We start from the raw sequence: 22201 nt of genomic DNA, 5'->3' as shown, positions 1-22201 counted from the left end.
GTCAAAAACAACTTAAGTGAGTCTGACTTTTTCCTCCCTGTAGGGAAAGCAGCGCTGTGTAAATATACATGAACAAAGACTGCAGGCATTTATAGAGGCAGTGCAAAACATTCCTCTGTCTTTGGACAGATGTTGCTTCACTGTGTTGCACATAGGATAAGCCCAGCTCCCATGTGTAGAACCTTAAAGGAGTGTGGGGCAAAAGCAGTTTGGAAGAAGCATTCTAAGCTCCTTTTCACTTCTAAGCAGTCTTCCAACTTCAAATATTAAATTGTAGACAGTAGGAGACATGTTTTCTGATGCCAGCTCATTCTCCCTCCTTAAAATAATTAAGGGAAGGCTTTGGTTTAATCAGCTATTTAGAAATTAAAAATCTGTCTTGTGTTTGGGTATTTTGATTTAAACATTTTACTGACCTAGCTTTATTTTCATTTACCTTTACCCTAAACTAATAACACATTAGCAATAGGTGCACCCTAAAAATCTATATCAAGAACTTAATGAAATTCCATAATGTATTTGGTTACCTCTTACTAGAGAGAGGTAGAACTGATATTCCCATCTTTTGTGATATCAAAACAATATTTTGGCATGTTGTTAGTAAAAGTGTTACCTGCAAAAATAATAAAAATTCAAAAGAAAATATTGTTGGAATTTTTTTCATAATATAACACTGAAGGCTAAGGGTTGAACATAACTGATTTCACTGAAAGTGGCAGAAGCAGACCATTTTTTATGTTCTTCCAGGAGAACTCTATTCTTCCAGAGTAGCCAGTCTTTGTAGAACATAGTAGTTAAAAGTGCTTTGAGCTTTGTATTCTGTACTTCTACTTAGGAAAATTAGGGAAGAATGATTTATTTGCTCTTTCATCAGTGCAGTTCTGAGTTTTGCTTAGGGCTATAAATATGTGGTATATGCCACCTAGAGTTCACAGCTGAACTAGACAGTATGTGTGACAATATATAGAATTTACCAACATTTTATTCTGAAGCTGTGGACATTTTTAATTTCTTTACTACCTTCATGATATACTAGCAAGAATTTTCAAAATGCTTAGCAAAGAAACAAAACTCAAGGTCACTGTTATGGAATTGATGGAATTGACATTAGTTATGTAAATCTTTAAGAAATGGTTGAAATATTGTGGACAAAGTGGCTAAGGTTTTGATGGTAATGATTATGGATGTAAGCTGTAAAGCAAATTCTCACGCATCTTCCTTTTTTTAAGAAAATTTTTTTGGCAAATGGAGAGGAGGCAAGGCAAAAATTTAACTCCCTGCATATCCCTTTTTCCTCTCTCCAAATAAAGCATTTGTCAGGCACACAGGATCTTCTCTCCTGTAAGCCTCCATCACCACAAGCCTGAGCCACTCTGCTGGGAAGGGACAGAACCGCGCAGCAGTGCTGTTTGTGTTTCCTTTCCTTGGACTTCATTAAGGAATGCTAAGTCACCACCTCTTGATTAGACCCTACAATGAAGATTACATGAGAAATCCATCTGACCTTTTATCAGGCAGCTCTGGAAAAAGTAAAGCTCCATGAAATATGCTATTGCCCTTCTTATAGTGTAATGACGATGATATGATTAGAAAGATCAGTAGATAAATCATTGTATTGATTTGATATGGACAGTTAAACTGAATCAATAAGGATATATTATGATCTAGTTTATAATGCCCATAGCATGTATGACACTGTACAGTAATTATAGCCCATTGACTCTGTAACTACCTTGTTGCAAGATCTTTCAGATTATATTTTGAATTTTTATATTCAGTATTGCCTGGCATATAGTGAGTACCTATTAGTTTTATGAACAATGAAGTTATTTTATTTTTTTAAGTTTTATATATATATGTACACATATAGATATACATATTACACTATTATTCATTTTTGTACAATGTATACTTTCTCCTTTCAGGTGTAATCCTGGTACAATTCCCACCACCAATTCACCAGTGTTCCATAACTATAGTCCCTTGTGTTCTTCCCTCCGTTTTTGATCCCTCTGCCTCCCCCTCCCTTGCAAAATAAAGTTATTGTCTGATGTTTTGTTGTTAGTTCTTTTGAAGCAATGTCATCTATTAAAACCAAAAATTGCCATTTTCTTCTCGTCAAATTTAGACTTAATTTAGTTTTTTGGATAATAAAACCCCATTGAGAGTCTAAGGAAAATAATGTCTCCTCCAGTAACACCAGATTAAGAACCTTTGGTTTGGCGAAGTGGTGAAAGTAGCATACCCTCTGTCATCCTCCGGGATCCTCTTCCTTTCTGCCACCCAATACCCTTGCTGTAGTTGTCCACTCATTAGTGGAATGTCCAGTGTCAACTAACTTCGGATTTCATTGACGCGATCCTGCTCATTCAAACATGTTCACCTATTGCTTCTGAGATGTTCATGAGACACCTGTCTCACTTCTGTGGATGTATGTAATCTGTGACTCCAAACTCTTCCTGAACCAATATTTCTATCAGCTTTATGATTGTTTAGGCAGACCAACAGCGAACTATGTGTACATAAAGACACATAAGTTTGACCAGGAAGGATTAGAACAGATAACTAGGAAACAGATGGAGGGTCTCTCCTCTTGCATTGTTGACAGAAGGATATCCCACCCTTTCCCACATGAGAAACAGCACAAATATTTGAAAGAACATACACCCTATCTTCAATAATTTTAGTACTATCTTCTTGAGAGGTTTCTGGAGATGTATTTCCATTTTCAGGGTATCTCTGTATATCACAGAAAATGACTAATTTTGGTTTACCCTCCTTATTACCTGTGGGTAATAAACAGGAACTATGTGACTCTTGTTTCAAAGTTACCTGTAGCATACAAAGAATTAAAAGTATTCTTCTTTGAAACTAATAACTATACTGTAAAAATGCCATATACTATATCAGGATATTAGAACATTATTTTTATGAATTATAAATTATATTTTATGAAATGAATTAAATAAAGTTAAATAGTTCTGTGGTCAAAGCAATGAAAAATTAATATCCAAGACAATACATCACACTTTCATACATAAAACCTGAGGGGAGCAGTGGGCAAGACAGGAGAGGTCTACTGCACCATGTGGGTAGCTCCCTGGCAGGCCGGGGATCGAACTGGTGCTGCAGAGGCTGCGGATAGCTTCATAGTGCTGTACTTAACACCTTGTGCCACCAGGGAGACCCACAAACACATTATAGTGAAGGGATATATGCATCTTTGTGTTCATTGAAGCACTATTTATAATAGCTAATTTATGGAGACAACGTAAGTGCCCAATGACAGATGAATGGACTAGGAAGATGTGGTATATATACACAATGGAATACTACTTGGATATAAAAAAGATGAACATTTTCAATTTATTAAGTGAAATAAATCAGAAGGAGAAGGACATTACTGGATAGTTTCGTTTATGTGTGGAATATAGAGAAATGAATCAAAGGGTCAGACAGAACCAAACCAATAACTACCCCTAGAAGTCTAACTGTAGAATTGAGGCTACCAGAGGGGTATAGGGGGAAAGTGGAGAACAGTCTGTGATGGGGGTAGAATGGACTATGGTGGAGAACTCTTGGTGCCTTTGTGGTGGGTGTGATATGGCAATATACATCTGAGCAGTGTGATCCTATACCTCTGCATCATAGGCAGTGTTATAAACCAGTATCACCTCAATTTAAAAAAGTTACTTCATTTTCTAAAGCTCAGCTTTCTGTAAAATGGATGAAATAATCAAATGCCCCACAGGTTATCATGATTAAATAAAATAATGTGTATAAATATCTATAAGTTGGCACAGTAAATGTCAGCTCTTGTTTCTTCTCTTGCCCCTATACTGGAATGCTTTGCATTTTAAATTATTACTCATTATCATAATAGCAACAACAACAATCCATCTGTCATCTTCAAGTATGAAGTTATGAGGTAGCTTTGTGTATATGTGTGGTAAGAACACTTAACATAGTATCTGCCCTGTTAACAAATTTCTAAGTGTGCAATACATATTGTAAATTACAGGGACAACTTTGTACAGCAGCTTTCTCAAGCTTATTCAATTTCATTGGGAAATTAATTCCTCCATGTTCAACCAGCAATTCCACTGTTTGATTTTGTTAATTTGTTTTCAGTTTCTCAGGTAAGTTTCTCTTGCTGTATTTGTCTTTCTGGTGAGTGGTCTATCTCATTTACCGTAATGTCTCAGGGTTCATTCACGTCACATTCAGAATTCCCTGAATTTTAAGGTTGAATGGTATTCTGGTACATGTACATGTACATGTATTCATTCAGTGACATTACTCACACCAGTATACATTTAGGTTTCCATATCTTGGCTATTGTGACTAGTACTGCAGTGAGTACAGTAATACTCATATCTCATTGAGATCCTGAATTCAATTTTTGGGTAAATATCTAGAAGTATGTTTACTGCCTGAATCAAATTAAAAATCATATTTAATTTGAGGCACTGTCATACTGTTTTCCATAGTGATTTCACTATTTTGTATCTCTGCCAGTAGTATGCAAGGGTTCCAGTTCCTCTGCATCCTCACCAATATGATAGATGATATGAGGTATCATCTATGTGAAATCATTGCTAACAGCAATGTCTTGAAACTTTTCTTCAGTGTTTTCTTCTAGGAGTTTTGGACTTTTGTTTCTATAATTATGTCTTTAATCCATTTTGAGTTGACTTTTGTAAATTTTAGGTTGTGTTTTATATATGTATACATATTTTGTGTATTATTTTGCATGTGGATATGCAAATTTCCAATAACATTTGCTAAAGACATTTACCCATTATGTATTTTTGTAACTCTTGTTGTAGAACAGCTGGTTGTTTATTCATGGATTTATTTTTAGCTCTCTATTCTGTTCCATTGATCTGTGAGTCTCACTTTGCTAGTACAATACTATTTTGATTACTGTGGCTTTGTGGTATATTTTGAAATCAGGATGTGTGATACCTCCAGCATTGTTCCTCTTCTCAAGGTTGATTATTTGTTGTATTTTGTGGTTCTATATGAATTTTAGAAATTTTTTTTCTATTTTTGTAAAAAAGTACTAATGGGATTGCTTTGTATCTGTAGATTGCTTTAGGCAGCAAGAATATTTTAACTATTACATCTTCTGGTTCATGAACATAGGAGGTCTTTTCTTTCTTTCACATCTTAATTTCTTTGATTAGTGTTTGGTAGTTCTCAGTGTATATTTCTTTTAACTCCTTAGTTAAATTTACTCCTAGGCTTTTTATTCTTTTTAATGCTATTGTTTTCATAATTTGATTTTTGTCATAATTTCCTTTTCAAATAATTTATTGTTTGTTTATCTTTATGGCTTTAAGGATTGTTTTTGTTAATTAGTTGGAGGTCACACTACATCATAAAGAGATTAATAAAGATTTGATTAAAAAAATTAAATAAATAATTGAAAACTTTAAGGCATATTATAATTACTATTTTGTTGAATTTCATTAGAGGATAATAATAATTATACCTAAATTAGGAAGTTTTTTGAAATCTATTATAATGAAGGAAACTATGTTATTTTTAGAATAGGTTTTAGAATAGGGGAGGGCTGGTGGTAAATTCTATGAGTATGTCAATATTTATAAGGTTCTTTGTCATTTTGGGCGTAATACTAATGTAAACCACTGAACTCCTTATGCTAGGTCTGGTTTTAACCAGCCTTTCACAGCCAACCAGGGATAAACAGAGGAGGAGAAATGCTTCCTATCTATTTTATAGATTTCAGATGTTGACTAATTAACATTGCTATCACAGATCACTCTTGCCAACTAAGTAAGTCCCACTCTTTGAAATGATTTTCCAAAGTTCCTATTCAGTGGACATGATATAGCACAATCTCATACTTCAATGGGCCTTTTCACCTCTGCTGCTCCTCACCTCAGCCTCCTAGAGCAACAGTTCTGCAGAGAGCTTCATTACACCATTCCAGTTTCCCTTTCTCTATTCCTTTGGCCTAGCCCCTTAATGTGCCCCCATCCATTAAGCATGCAAACACTGTCATGGAATGGAGGAAGGGCTTTACCCCAGTGTTGCGTACTACAGAATCTGTAAACAGTTAGGATGCTGCCTCATATGCTAAAAGTAATTGTTACACTTTACATTTAGCTATATTTAGTTACAATATATTTAGGTAAGGGAGGTTGTCCTGTTCTTTGGAACACAATGCTATTATAATCAAAATACTCAGGTATGTATGTAAAAAGGCCACAGAGTATAAGCCACAGATGTAATTATGATACATTTTTATTTTCTATCCTGATGAAAAATGTGATTTTTATACTGTTACTAAATTAATATACTAGTAGTTTAAGTTTCTCCATTTTTACATAGCTGATAGTTATTTTACCATTTACATAATTAATATTATGCACTTTTATCAGATATAAAATGGTGCATTTACCCCCCACCTTCATTACCCTATGTTTACATAACTGATGTGGTCATACTCAGTGTAAACCAAACACAGCTTTTGTTGACAGTGTTTGCCGTTTTCATACATAAATAATACAGGTAAAATTTCCTAGGAATTACAATTATATTTTATGTATAAATAAGTAAAAAAAAGTCAAACAAAATAATCTAAACAAAAGCCCTTATTTCTTGTTATCTTTGTTGAGTAGAAGAGGTCAACTAATGAACTTGCTTACTTATGTATGAGCTACTTCCATCTTCATTTTTAATGTTTCTTTTCTTGTTGATTTTTTTGGCAACTTTGGATGCTTTCCAGTTCATAAGGAATTGTCTTTCCATATTTTTTATTTCTTTTCCATCCAGAAATTCTAGAGAAAAATCCATATATTAAAAACATAATATATAAATGTAAACATGCAGATAAAAATATATAATTCTGGTTTAGGGTACACAAACTTAAGTACATGACAGGGTTAATAAAATTATTTAGGGTACACAAACTTAAGTACATGACAGGGTTAATAAAATCTTATTTACACAATTTCTGTATATTTATTTTTTAAATATTTTTTTCTGATTTCAGAAAGAATTTACGCATTAAAAACAACTGAAACATGATAGAAAAAAAACAAAAATATTCTGCAATTACTATCCATAACTGTCCTTCCCATCATTGCCAAAAATAATCACTGTAAAGAGTCTGATATATGGGTCCCCTTTTAGGGTGATATGTAAATTATAGTGTTATTTTAAAAAACAAAATGTTATGTTAAAAAATTCAATGTTATCTATTCATTTAGATATAAACAGATTATGATTATTATAAATTATGATTGTTATTCTTAGGAAAAGGATCTGTGAATATTTTTTCCACGTTCCTTAGCATTATCTACAAGAAAAATATGTATTAATTTTATAATCATAAAATGTTATAAAAATAAGATATATTAAAAAGAAACTTTGAATGAGCCCTCTTAATTTGTATACTTATCTTCATGTCTTATAGTGCTATATCATGAGAAATGTGTTCAGAAACAGTTCTGTGAGCACCCGGAAATTCTTAGTCACCCAACATTTTATCTATTTTACTCTGCTTCCAAAGGAAAATAGACTAATACAATTCAGAGGGCAGGAGATGGAGAGTTGTAGGGTTGGTGCATAGCAGAATCCCCTGTAGAGCTTTTAAAAAATAGACAACATCTCTGTTCTCTGTTTGTATACCCAAGTACAGCATGTCACAGGAGTTCTAATAGGTAATACTGTCAAGAATCTTGATCTCCTTTGTAAAAAGGCAGTGCTTGTCTACTCTTGGCTGTATAACTTTGTCTCTGTTGAAGTGCTTTGGTTCATTTCCCCCAGAACAGAGCATATTTAGGAATAATATTATTTGTAAGGATCTTGTAAAAGGACTCACCACCCATCTCCCCTCTTAAATGAAAGAGGCTCCTAGGAGTATGTTCATAGGGTATCATTTGGCAAGTGTCAAGTCATGAAAACCTTGATCAATTTTATCTATAGAACCAAGAGCTAAAGAGTCTCCTGGGATCTTCAGAGGATTTGTGCCAATGAAAATTTGGCAAAAGGTCAGCGAATTCTACACATTTATGACGAGTCATTTTTGTTGATAACAGCCAACTCTCAAAGCGTGTTTGGTGCCTTTATTATTTCTCAACAGCAGGTATTTTTCATGCTTAAATTCTCAATTTTAACTTTTGCTCTTACTCAAAATACCAAATTTAAAGTTGGCAATAGATCCTGATGTCATATTTAGGTTTCTAAAAGCTTGCAGATAAATTAAGTAAAAAGATAGGTCTCTTTCTCAAAGAAAATTACATTAATATAACACAAATGTATACCTAGTGATTTGGACATCAGTATAAGTCTGTCTCTATATTTTGGTTTGAGACAAACAGGATTTCCATTGAGATCCATTTTCCACAGCTTCAACAACTTTCCCAGTAAAAACTCCAAATCCTGTCATTAGAAGAAAAAACAAGATGCCAGTATTTGATAATTAGCAGTATTTAGTTAACCATTATTATTTTTTTTTTCGTGGAATTCTAGCTCAGTGCCAGGTATTCAGAAAATGCACAGTAAATCTCTTTTGGGATAAAATTGTGTATAGTAATAATAGAGGAGGCTAAAGATGAGGCAAAAAATGAGGTCCTGATTAGGGAGCCACAGAACTATTCTTTGTTATGCTCCCCGCCTAAATAGATCAAACATATAGCTCAGAAAGTACTTTTGTCCCTCTGGCCATTCTTGTCGCAGAAGATTTTTTTCAGTGGAGCTTATGAAAGTTTACAGATTAAGGCACTTTAGTAAGCAGTGAGTAAACAGTCCACTGGCATGGCAAAGAATTTATGTTTTTGCTTTTTATTTTCTAAAGAATGTATTTTCACTAAAAAAAATGATTAAATCAAAGGGGAAAAGGAGAAAAAAATCACTTCTATGTTTATCATCCAAAGATCACTTTAAATATGATGTTCTATAGTCTAGTCTTTTTCTTTTTTTAAAAAAAGATTTAGTTATTTATACAAGAACTGGGGTACAGGTCAGAGGCACGGGAGGATGAGAGAATTCACCAGAGAGAGCGGGGAGCAGAGCAGGCAGATGGACGGAGGACACTGCTGAGGGGAGCAGCGGGCGAGGCAGGAGAGGTCTGCAGCGCCATGTGGGTTTCTCCCTGGCCGGCTAGGAATCGATCCTGCGCTGCGGAGGCTGTGGATAGCTTCACAGCGCAGCGTGCAACTGCTGTACCACGGGGAGGCCCCCTAGCCTAGTCTTTATTTAAGCATAAGGTTTTTTTTTTTTTAATTGTCATCATACTGTAGTCACAATTTTATTTTATATCTATCACAATCATTTGTATTTTTTTATAGCTTATAAGAAAATCAGATAATTGATATTAAAAAGAATAATTAAGTTAGTCCATGGTCTACAGGCCAAATGAATGTGAGCAAAACAGATTTATGACATCAGAGTACCAGCTTTCTCAATTTGCCCTCTATCTCCTCTTTCTCTAATTTGGGTTTCTATTTCCATTAGGCATCACTCTTTCTCCAGTGGCATGTGTTTCTGTCATTCCTTTCGTTGCTTTCTCCCCTTGCTCATTTTTAAAATATGAATTTTTTTTGTCCTTATCCATTTTATTGGGCATTTACTAACCATTTACTTTTTTTAAATAAATTTTATTTTTATATTCCCCATACAATTGCAACCCCCTTATTTTGACCCCAATCCCTCCCATCCCTGCCCCCCCCCCCCACACTCTATAGTGTTTCTGGTTAAAAATATGAATATTTTAAGTACTATTAACTGGAACCAGTATATATTTTGGGCATTTCTTATATATGTGCCAACATTTTGTTCTTTATATTGAAGACCAAATTTAATTTGTAATGAATTAAGACAAGCAATATAAAAAAATGTTGTTCTACTTTGTAAACTTCAAATAATTTTAAAAAATTCAATAGCCATAGGCAAAATGAAAAAAAGAAAAAAGAAAAATGATCTTCAGTAGGGAAAAACCATTATTTTTTAAAATTTTATTTAAAAAGATTCATTTATTCATGCACACAAGAGCTGGGGTACAAGCCAGAGGCGGAGGGGGGGGGTGTGAGAGAGGATTCACCAGAGACAGAGTGGGGAGCTGAACAGGCAGACTGACTGAAATACACTGTTTTTTGTTTTTTTAAGATTTATTTATTTATTTATACAAGCTGGGTAAAGTCAGAAGCGCAGGAGGGTGAGAGAATTCACCAGAGCCAGAGGGAAGAGTAGAGCAGGCAGACTGATGCAGTACACTGCTGAGGGGAGCAGCGGGCGGTAGGAGAGGTCTGCGCGCCATGTGGGACCCTTGCCCGGCGGCCGGGGATAGCACTGGTGCTGCAGAGACTGCGGGCAGCTTCGCAACCCAGCGCTCAACCGCTGCGCCACCGGGGAGGCCCTGAAATACACTGTTGAGGGGAGCAGCGGGCGAGCCAGGAGAGATCTGGTGTGCCATGTGGGTTACTCCCTGGCCAGCTGGGGATCGAACTCACGCTGCAGAGGCTACGGATAGCTGCAGAGGCTGCGGATAGCTTTATAGGTTGCTTCTTAACCCATTGCGCCACCAGGGAGGCCCCAAAACCATGATTTGAAGGCAAATGTTTTCCTCTTAATAGTTCTGTGGAGAACTTTCTGGTTGTCATAAGCTCTGTACGTGAAACTGTACATATCTAGGGGAATTGCTATTCTTTAGACTATGGGGAGAGGGTAGAGAATTTAAAAATTAATGAAAATTCCAGCAGCAGGCAGACACCTACGATTCTTTCATTTGTTTTCCTCGAGCCAAGACCAAAATTGTCATAGGGTGTGAGGGAAAAGGAGGAAATACAAATGGACTAATTTATATATGTTCTTAATTACAAAACTGAAAGCAACTGACAATGTATTATTTGATATTTTTATTCCCCATGTCATTTCTCACCTGAAAAATTTGTTATTGCTCTTATATATCTGCTTAACCTAACTGTGTACCTCCTATCTTACTCTGTTTGAGCCATGTTTACTGTTGCTTGGAGATCTAATTTTTCCATTTGGGGAAAATTTCTTATAATCAGATTGCATTTATTGTTTAGAAAAATAATGAAGATTTTCTCTCACAAAATCTTTTTTTTTTTTTTTTTTTGCTGTGCTGCTTTGACAGTATTCCCTTCTACATATTGAAAATCTTTATAAAACTCTGTCATATCATAAAGGTAACAGATTTGGAACATCTAGATATGTGCCTGCATCTTTATGAAGAAATATATCTTTGGGGAATAATTACAAGAAATGGATGACCTCACTGTAAAGCACCTGGTAGGTCTCTTAATCTTCCTGAGACCACTGTCTTCTTCTAGAAAGTGGCAAAAGTATTTTAAGATCTGCCTACTTCATTGTTCAACAAAATACTTAGTGAATCATGGACTAATTTCTGTACTAGACTAAGGTATCCAAGAAAATAATATTGATGTATGTGAAAAATATAAGGAAAAATACAGGCAACCCAAATCATGGAATCATGGTGTTACTTCTTGTTTGCGCTTAGACAAGTCTGTGACCTCATTTGTAAAGTGAGGATAAACTAGTTCTTGTGCATATAAAGTGCCTATAGTAAGACAGGTAAGTAATAACTATGTTAATTTTCTGCTTCTTTGCTTGCCTTGCCACCCATCTGCTAATTCCCTTTATCTTAATTTTGGTCAGCAGAGAGCAAAAATTGTTGTAAGGAAGAATAACCGTCTGATCCACTGACTTGACTTTTTATAAGAAAGCTTTCTTCAAAAGTTATAACTTCATGCAAATGCAAAAAATTTTTCTACTCTGTAGTCTTTCAATTCATTTTGCCCTCTGCAAAATTTGTTAAGCAGTCCTCACAGCATGTGATAGTCATAATGTGGGAGTTACACTGTATTTCTCTTAGTCTAAAACCTCTAACAGAAAGGAATTGTGCATTGCATTTTGTAATGGTGACTATGATGTCCAGCATCTTAAAGTTAGTAATAAGAGAACTTTAAATTTATGTAAGTAAAAAAGTCCTGCAGTTTTGTTAATTGTTCCTCACTTGATAAATGACCCTCGACATACTCCCTCCAGTGTATGTTTATTTAAGACAAACTGATCCTGTGCTGAAATATGATTACCCTTTGGATACGCTCTAGTTGTTCATTGCCTTCCTGTCTTTAATAAAATGCTTTCACTTTCCTGCCCTTCAATAAGTTACTAAAGGGAGCAGACACTTTTCTGGACAGTCTCTGTTTGATAAATGATCATGTCATGCTATCACTTAGAGGAATGCTGCAAATACCGAGGAGCCAATTCTATTTCCCATGCAGAGCTGGTGTCTAGGCCCCTGCAGCACTGGCAATGCTCTCTACAGTTAATGACGGTCGCTGACGAACCTGTATTTGACCAGCATGCTCCAATCTTTATTGGAAATGTCTGGTCCAACTGTCCTAACTAAATCTAAAGATGGCCATTTGTCATCCCCCTGACTGCCTGTCATCATATGCCTGGGAAAATCTATAATTTTTGGCTTGTTCCTGACTAAACTGAGGAGTGAATAAATTTATCTTTGGGCCACTCTGCTTGTCAGGATCAATATTGAGCAGAGGTTGAATACATTAGAAACCAGAAAAACATGACAGGCCATAGTGGTTTGTTCATTTGTGTCTTATAAATCAAATATTTAGTTTATATAAGAGGCAAGCATGTCAAACTTTTGATTTCTACATTCATTCTGAAGATGCTTTACTTCATGATAAATGGTCATCAAAAAACCAATGAAGTAAATCACTAATATATCTGATTGTGAGATGAACTTTTCAGATCATTTTATTGATTTAGCAAACTTTGCAAACATAAAAACTATAGGTAAAGATTTAAATTTTTTTTTTTGTTCTTTAAAGTTTTTTTTTTTAAAGAAGATGTTTTCAGAGCTCAGGCATTGATAATTATTCTTTTTTTTTTTTTTTTAGATTTATTTATTTATACAAGTACTGGGTACAGTCAGAAGCACGGGAGGGTGAGAGAATTCACCAGAACCAGAGTAGGGAACAGAACAGGCAGACTGACAAAGTACACTGCTGAGGGGAGCAGTGGGCGGCAGGAGAGGGCTGCGCGCCATGTGGGACCCTCACCCGGCGACCAGGGATCGAACCGGCGCTGCAGAGGCTGTGGGCAGCTTCGCAAAACCCAGAGCTCAACCGCTGTGCCACCAGGGGAGGCCCTGTTCTTTAAAGTTTTTACATATTTATCCAACAATGATATTTATTTGACTTAAAGAGTGTGAGGAAGCTACATAATGTTGGCTCTAGGGAAGTTCATGGTTCATTAAGCTACTTACAAAACTGCAAGTAGCCATTTAATAGCCATTACTGTAAATAGTTATTAAAGTATTTAGTATTTTAAGGTGATGCATACCTATTTAAAGGAATTATAGAAAAAAAACTGCAAAGAAATGTTAACAAAAAGTAAATGTCATTCAAACTGGAGCCCGCTGAGTTAAACTCCATAGTTTCTATGGAGTATTTTTTATCTGAAACTGTCTTTCTGCTTTTTCTCAGTGGTTGACTCTGCCACCAGTTTTAATGGGGGAGAAGAGGGTCATCCATTCACAGAGTTTTCTGCCTTTAATCTCACACTTCTTCTTGTACTCCTTTTCCCCAGTTTTCTCAATAAAAGATTTATCAGTTCTCTTGATTCCTTCCTCTCTTCCCAGCCCTCCTCTTCTTGGGATCTTCTTTCTCTTGCATTTCCATTTCCACCTCTCCTTCTCCTCTGGGTTTTATCCTATCTCCACTATCACTACACTTCTTGAAAGAGTAGTACAGACCAGTGCTTCTCAAAGTGTTATGTACCTAAGAGTCACTTAGGGCTCTTTAAATACAGGTTTTGATTTGTTAGGTCTGAGACAGAAGCTGAGATTCTACATTTCTGTTGCTGTTGTTGCTGCTGCTGCTGCTGCTGAAATTCTAGGCATCTAGGCACCATCTCTGCTTCCACAACTTCTAGGTACCCCTGCAGTCCAGTGCTTCTCAACCCCCATTGCTAACCTTGTCTCTGCCAGTCTTGGGCTTTCTCAGTTTCAATTCTTTGGAGCATTTTTCCCTGCTGGGCACTGCCCTAAGGCTTTGTGTGTCAGTCTTGTAGGCTCCTTGGATCCTGCATGAATCTCTGACCCCTCAAGTAACAAACCTCTGACCATAGAAATACCCAGCGTATGAAGTGTGTTTTGTGAATAGCATTCGAGAGCAGAGAACACATCTCAAAAAAAAAAAGAAAACTGCTTTATTTGGCAGACTGTTGCTTAAGTCAGCATATCAAAACAACCCATTTACCTGAGAAAAAGTCAGAAGAATATCTCTGCAGTGACAGTGCATCAGCAGGTTTCCAAGTACTAGAGCTCTCCCTCTGGGAAGCAGGAGCAGGTGGCCCCGGGGCAGGGATCACTTTACTTGCTTCCTTTTCTGTAATCTACATTTATTCCTTTCAGTGTTTGTTTACTCTCTTGGACCACAGCAGAACGTAAAATCATGACTAGAAAAATGTTCCTGTAACCTACCACCTTTTATTCATTTGTATGCAGCTCCTTTACAGAAAAATAATGGCCACATTGTGAAAATAATAAAACATCAGTTATACCAAGAAAGGAAGGGTTATTTGTACATGAAAGGAAGAGCCAAATTTTGTGGAAGTCTTTTTGAGCATTTCATCATACACTCTTTCTTCCATGTCTAGCCCTTTGCACTCCGAACCATTCTGGACATTGGCTACCAATGTCCCCTGAGAGGGGACAGCGGAGTGCAAAGGGCTAGACAATCTCATCATGATGGTAATTTCAGTGAATACTCAACCTATAGCTCAAGACCTTTAATTTTTCTGTCCTCTGAGCTCTGGCCTTACATATCCAATTGGCTGTTTGATAATTTGTGTTGAACACTTCAAAGGCACCTCAAACTCTACTTGACCAAAACTCATAATCTCCTTCTCTCCTATACCTGACTCTTGAGTTCCTTATTTTCTATGGTACAAGGCAGAACTTAGGGATTCATTATTCCACACTCCCTATTTCCAACTAAGCAACAAGTCCTGCCCACTTTACTACCGAAACAGCTTTCCAGTATGTCCATTTATGTTATTTCCAGCCCTACCCTGTTGAAGTTTCCACTATTTCTCACTTCCCTAACTAGGCTATTCTCTGCATTATAGCCATGTTGATTTTTTAAAAATGCTAATTTTCACCCCTAGCTTAAACACCTTCAATGGCTACTCATTGTTTTTAGCATAAAGACAAAAAAACTCTACTGTGACCTATGTCACTTCTGTGACCCATCTACCCACCAGCTTCTATTTGTCATATTCTCACCTGCCTAAGGCCTTTGCACATGCTATTATGTTAACCTGGTAAGCCCTTCTGTTCTTTCGGAGCATATTACTAGCAATCCTTTCCTTAGGGGAGTCTTTGCTGAGTCCAGAAGTAAGGCAAATCCCCTTTAGGGGGTTTCTGAGCCACATACTTCTTTGTAGTATTTTCAGAGGTGTAATTTTACATTTGTTTTAGGATAATTATGTGCTTAATGTTTTTCTTCCTGTCAATGCTGAGTGCTCCTTAAAGCTTCTCTGTTCATATTGTCTCCCCAGTTGTCTAGTAGGTGCTGCCACATGGTAGGTGTTTTGAATGAATGGCTAAGAAGAAATAAATGCATGCATGCATGAATGATTAGATCTGGGGTTAGAAGTAGGACAGGAACTAATAAAGAAAAAAATCATATGGAATGATTTTGGAAAAGTTTCTGATTAGAAGGGCCACAGACATGAAAACAGATAGAAAAGATGGAATTTCTCTTCTCTTTTCTTCTTCTGTTTCTTCCTCTACTTCCCCGCCACCCTTACTATCCAAACCCCAAATAGGAGGAACTGGCCACTTAGATTGATGGCCACCCTTCTACTCCCAGGTCCATATCCTGTGCCTCCACCTTTATAGTTACCACTCTCCTGTGACTCTAGGGCCCTAAATAGGCTAGAACACGGGTATAATTTGGGGAATGTTTGTATTTCCTAGTGTTCCAGTCTCTCTTTTCTTTTTCCTTTCCTTTCCTTACTCTTTCCACTGAACTCCAAGATTTCAGTTGCAGCGATAGTACTTTTTCTTATTCCATGTATTTCTTTTAATTTTTAAAAATATATTTCTGGGCTTCCCCGGTGGCGCAGCGGTTGAGCGCGGGGTTGCGAAGCTGCCAGCAGCCTCTGCAGTGCCGGTTCGATCCCCGGCTGCTCCCCGGCCACCGGAGGAGGGTCCCACATGGCGCGCAGACCTCTCCTGCCGCCCGCTGCTCCCCTCAGCAGTGTACTTCGGTCCTTCTGCCTGTTCTGCATCCTGCTCTGACTCTGGTAAATTCTCTCACCCTCCCGCGCTGCGCTTCTGACTGTACCCAGTGTTTGTATGAATAAATAAATAAATCTTTAAAAAAATATATATATATATTTCTCGGGCTTCCCTGGTGGTGCAGGCGGTTAAGCGTTGCACTGTGAAGCTGTCTGGAGCCTCTGCAGTTCCATCCTGGCCAGCCAGCGAGAATCCCACATGGCAAAGCAGACCTCTCCTGTCTCACCCGCTGCTCCCCTCAGCAGTGTATTTTGTCTGTCTGTTCTGTTCCTGGCTCTGGCCCTGGTGAATTCTCTCACTCTCCCGCGCTTCTGACTGTACCCAGTGCTTGTATAAATAAATTTAAAAAAATCTATAACAGTTAAAAAAAAAAAATATATATATATATTTCTCTAAGGCCTCCCTGGTGGCACAAGAGGTTAAGACGCAACCTATGGAGCCATCCACAGCCACTGCAGCACAAGTTTGATCCCCGGCCAGGAAGCTACCCACATGGCACAGCAGATCTCTCCTGTCTCGCCCACTGCTCCCCTCAGCAGTGTATTTCAATCTGCCTGTTCTGTTCCCCACTCTGTCTCTGGTGAATCCTCTCACCCCCTCCACCTCTGACCTGTACCCCTGTATGCATAAATAAATAAATCTTTAAATATATGTATATATATTTCTCACTGCTCACCAGTATCTTGATGGGAATATTCAAAATTATGTAATCATCCTAAGGTACCATTTTTTTTTTCGTTTTTTTAAATGTCATGCACTTTTTCTAGGTGTATTTGAGGAACTTACAGATGCCCATATAAAAGCAGTTGCTCTACGTGATAAAGGCCTTGGGTAATTACAGTGGTTTTGTTAGGATTCTCTAATGATGTCCACTTCTTTTTCCCCATGGCACAAAGCTGTCTGTTGCTGAAGACTCTTAGGATGCATGTCAATGACCTTATGTATGGCAAGTTGAGCTTTCTTGTGGAAAAGGCTTTGATGTCAGCAGCTTTTGAGTAACTTCAATCAATGAACATAAAGAATGGAAAAATTAAAGCCAAAAATAGAGATGCTAACCCCAGGAATACATGCAGAGAAACAAGTTAATATTCTAATGTTAGACCTCAACATGTCCTTTGACTAAGCCTTCAGATAGTGATTTGAAATGAACCACAAAAGCACACTTCAAACTCCAGGCAAGGCTATATTGAGACTCCCAAGAAGCTGTGTTTAGAAGTTTTTTAATTGCTGTGTCCTATTGTTAGCAGTAAAAGAATTTGAGGTTTCATTTTCATTCCCTGATTTCTTCTCTCTCTGGGAGGGAAAAAACAAATTTTCACATAGCCCACCCTCTGGAACTTGTTGAATGGTTTGTATTCTATCCCCAAGTAGTTTAATTTTTTTTAATTGTTCCTGTATTCATTATTTCTGTAAACATGTAGTAGGTGTTTGTTGTGTGTCAGACACTGGGCTAAGCTCTGTGCAATGCTGAAATCAACAAAAATTCTTTGCTCTGAAAGGTTTTCAGACTAATAGGGGATATGGTGATATATGATTACAAATTGTATTAACCAAGTTTTCTTTCCAACCATTTATTCTTTTTTTTTTTTTTTTTAAGATTTATTTACTCTTATACAAGAATTTGGGTATAGGCCAGAGATGCAGGGGTGGGGGTGAAAGGATTCACCAGAGACAGAGCAAGGAACAGAACAGGCAGATGGACAGACCAAAGTACCCTGTTGAGGGGAGCAGCGGGTGAGACAGGAGAGGTATGCCCCACTATGTGGGTTTATCCCTGGCCGGCTGGAAATCGAACTCGTGCTGCAGTGGCGGCAGATTGCTTCATAGGTTGTGTCTTAACCCCTGCGCCATGAGGGAGGCCCACCAACCATTTACTCTTTTTTTTTTTTTTTTTAAAGATTTATTTTATTTATTTATTCAAGCACTGGGTACAGTCCGAAGTGCGGGAGGGTGAGAGAATTCACCAGAGCCAGAGCGGGGAGCAGAGCAGGCAGAAGGACCGAAGTACACTGCTGAGGGGAGCAGCGGGTGGCAGGAGAGATCTGCGCGCCATGTGGGACCCTCCTCTGGTGGACGGGGAGCAGCCGGGGATCGAACCGGCGCTGCAGAGGCCGCGGGCAGCCCCGCAACCCAGCGCTCAACTGCTGCATCACCGGGGAGGCCCCCAACCGTTTACTCTTTATAAATCATTTTTTTTTTTTTAAATCAAAGCAGGGCCTCCCCGGTGGCGCAGCGGTTGAGCACTGGGTTGCGGGGCTTCCCGCAGCCTCTGCAGCGCCGGTTCGATCCCCGGCTGCTCCCCGGCCACCAGAGGAGGGTCCTACATGGCGCGCAGACCTCTCCTGCCGCCCGCTGCTCCCCTCAGCAGTGTACTTCGGTCCTTCTGCCTGTTCTGCTCCCTGCTCTGGCTCTGGTGAATTCTCTTACCCTCCGCGCTTCGGACTGTACCCACCGCTTGTATAAAAAAAAAAAAAAAAAGTCACGTAAATATTAAAAAAAAAAGAAAAGAAAGAAAAAAAAATCAAAGCAATCCAGTCAATATAGTTAAAAAATGAAATAAGACCATAGATCTTATTAGAAAATTTAAAGAGTACCTTAAGACTTATGACAAAACCACTTACAACTTCTTCAGCTATTTCTATACACACTTAACCTTCATAATGCGAAATAACAACTACTGTGTATTGGTTGTTTAATCTTAAATATTCATCTATTGAATTTCTACAACAGAAGATGATTTAATTCTAATTACTACACTCAACCCCTACACCACTTCATTTCCCTAATCTCATCAACAGCATTATATTAAAATTGTCACTCAGGTTAATATTTATGACTATGTTTTTAAGCTTAACTATTGTTCACAAACCACATAATGCATATAATTGCTTCTTATTTTTACTACAGTTAAAAAGTTGTTTGATTATTAATTTGCTTAGTTTGCTATGTATTGCTTAAATCATCAATTCAATTGCAATCTGGACTAGTGGATTTTGTATATGACTTTCCTTCACCTTCATTCTGGGAATTTCCTTAGACTTTTTCCTATTTCCTAGTTTCCGGTTCTTCCCTGTCCTGATTTTTCTCTCCTGTTTAGGTGGACGTATTTTCCAAGAGTGGCCTGAGAAAGGGCATATGGGATATCAAATTTTTTGAGAGCTTGTATTTTAAAAAAAATCTTATATCTTTAAAATGATTGAAAAAATAACTGAATGTATAATTCTAGATTGAGACTATTTTACCTAAAAAAAAAAAAAAAAAAAAGAAGGTATTCCTGGAAATAACCCAAATGCCCAAAAATAGATGACTGGATCAAGATGTGGTGTATATACACAATGGAATATTATTCAGCAATCAAAAAAGATAAACTCATGCCATTCGCAGTAACGTGGATGGAGCTAGAAAGGAAATATGCTCAGTAAAATAAGCCAGAAGGAAAAAGAAAAATATCAGATGGTTTCACTTATAACAGGAATATAGGGGAACCAAATAAGACATCAGTGTAAAAAATTAATAACGGGGCCTCCCCTGGTGGCGCAGCGGTTGAGCACTGGGCTGTGAAGGTGCCTGCAGCCTCTGCAGCGCCAGTTCAATCCGCAGCTGCGGGGCGAGGGTCCCACATGGCGCGCAGACCTCTCCTGCCGCGCCCGCTGCTCCCCTCAGCAGTGTACTTTGGTCCTTTTGCCTGCTCTGCTCCCCGCTCTGGCTCTGGTGAATTCTCTCACCCTCCCGCACTTCTGACTGTACCCAGTGCTTGTATAAATAAATAAATAAATCTTTAAAAAAAAAAAGAAAAAAAGAAATGTACGTTCCTTAAAAAAAATATTAATAACAGTACAAAGCAAAAACAGACAATTATAAACCAGAGACATACTGCAGGGGAGGAGAAGGAAGAGGGGTGAGAGAGAGGGAGGGAGGGAGGAGCACAGGGGACTGTGGTGATGGTGCACGGGTGCCTTGGGGAAGGAAATTGTATGGGGACTTAACCTGAGGGGGTCGGGGGGAAACAAATAATGTTTAAAAATAAAAAAAAATTAAAAAAAAAGAAAAAGTTTCTTATACAAAAAAAAGAAGATATTATTTAATGTCTTCTAGATTGAAAAAGCCAGATAACTCTGATTCCAGTTTACTTGCTGATTCTTTGCATCTTAATCCTTTTTTTCTGTATACAGGTCTTTAGGGTATGAGCTTTACTTCTGGGTCAGATTTATCTACTGTGCTGATGTTTGAGAGACAATTTTTTTCTGAAAGCTCAAGTCTTTTTCAATGAAAATTTTTCTAATATTATTTTAAAATTAACTTTATTGATTATAATTTACACACAACACTATGCAGCTACTTAAAATGACAACACTATATCCATGCCATAATCAAGACACAGAATATTTTCATCATTCCAAAAGATCCACTCATGACCTTTTCTAGTCAGCCTCTTTCCATTACCATCAGGCAACCATTGTTCTGCTGTTACTGTGTAATTAATTTTTACTCTTCAAGAGTTTCATATAAATGGAGTCATATGTACTTTTTTTTGTATGACTTAATTCATTCAGTATAAAATTTTTAATTTGCTCATATTGTTGCATGATCAGTAGTTCAATTTTTGTTTACTCTTGAGAGATATTTCATTGATGGAACACAATTTGTTTATCTATTCTCCTTTAAAGTTAGTAGAAAGATTTTACACAGGAATTTGTGTGAACACAAGTTTTCATTTCACTTGAGTAAATATTCAGAGTGGGACATACAGTAAGTGTATATTCAATTTTATAGGAAATTATAAATTTTTACAAAGAGATTCCGGGGCTCCCTGTGGCTGAGTTTAGCTCCCTTAGTGTTATCAACACTGAGTTCCATCCCCAGCCAGGTAGTTAACCCACAGATGGCGCAGTGACATTGCCTGTTCTGCTCCCCACTCTGTCTCTGATGAATCCTCTCACCCCCTGCACCTCTTGCCTATACCCCAATTCTATGCAAAAATAAATTTTTTTTAAAGATTTATTTATTTATTTATACAAGCACTGGGTACAGTCAGAAGCACGGGAGAGTGAGAGAATTCACCAGAGCCAGAGCAGGGAGCAGAACAGGCAGAGTGATGAAATACACAGCTGAGGGGAGCAGCGGGCACGGCAGGAGAGGTCTGCCGTGCCATGTGGGACCCACGCTGGCAGCCAGGGATCGAACCGGCACTACAGAGCCTGCGGGCAGCTTCGCAGACCAGCAATCAAACGCTGCGCCACCAGGGGAGGCCCAAAATAAATTAAGTTTTTAAAAATTGTATTAAAAAAACAAAAGGGTTGTACCATTTTACATTTTTCTCAGCAATGAATGAGAGTTCCATCATCATCAAAAATTGGTATTGTCAGTCTCTATAATTTAACAATTTGTTGTGTGTAGGTGTCACATTTTGGTTCTGACTTTCATTTCATTGAAGAATAATGATACTGAGCATCTTTTCTCATGTTTATTGGCCACTCACATGTGTTCTTTTGTAAAGTTTCTGTTGAAATCTTTAACCCATTTCTTAATATGTTGCTTGTGTTTTTACTATAAAGGTATAAGAGTTCTTTATATTTTCTGGAGAAAAATTGTCTGTCAGATACATTTACAACTAATATTTTATTTATTTTTTTTTTCTTTGCATATTTATTTATTTATTTATTTATTTTAAATATTAAATTTTATTTTTATATTCCCCCATACAATTGCAAACGCCCCATTCTGACCCCAATCCTTCCCCTCCCGCCCCCCCCCCCCCAAAAAGTGTCTCTGGTTCATAGTTTTTTGTTGATTTTGATTTTCACTTTCTTATATTCATTTTCCTGGTCCCTTATTTAAGTTTTCTAG

At 37.4% G+C, this 22201-nt stretch overlaps 1 protein-coding gene across 2 annotated transcripts in view; it reads right to left on the bottom strand.

The window, feature by feature from the left end:
* PPP1R42 (protein phosphatase 1 regulatory subunit 42) overlaps positions 1 to 22201 on the bottom strand; it is a 44642-nt gene that overhangs the window by 5351 nt on the left and 17090 nt on the right. Inside the window, exons 6-7 of one of the 2 annotated variants that reach the window (XM_037505731.2) lie at positions 8298 to 8415; positions 6678 to 6809 (exon numbers count right to left, since the gene is read on the bottom strand). In XM_037505731.2, the coding sequence (XP_037361628.1) occupies positions 6678 to 6809; positions 8298 to 8415 (250 nt within the window). Of the gene's footprint in view, positions 1 to 6281; positions 6810 to 8297; positions 8416 to 22201 lie in introns of those variants that run through there. The other variant, XM_037505722.2, reaches the window with a different exon arrangement.

Source organism: Talpa occidentalis, unplaced genomic scaffold (genome assembly GCF_014898055.3).
Source record: "Talpa occidentalis isolate TD23 unplaced genomic scaffold, MPIMG_talOcc4v2.1, whole genome shotgun sequence".
In the NCBI taxonomy this organism is placed as follows: domain Eukaryota; kingdom Metazoa; phylum Chordata; class Mammalia; order Eulipotyphla; family Talpidae; genus Talpa; species Talpa occidentalis.
Note: the sequence above shows the minus strand (reverse complement) of the source record. Positions and strands in the feature narration are given on the sequence as shown.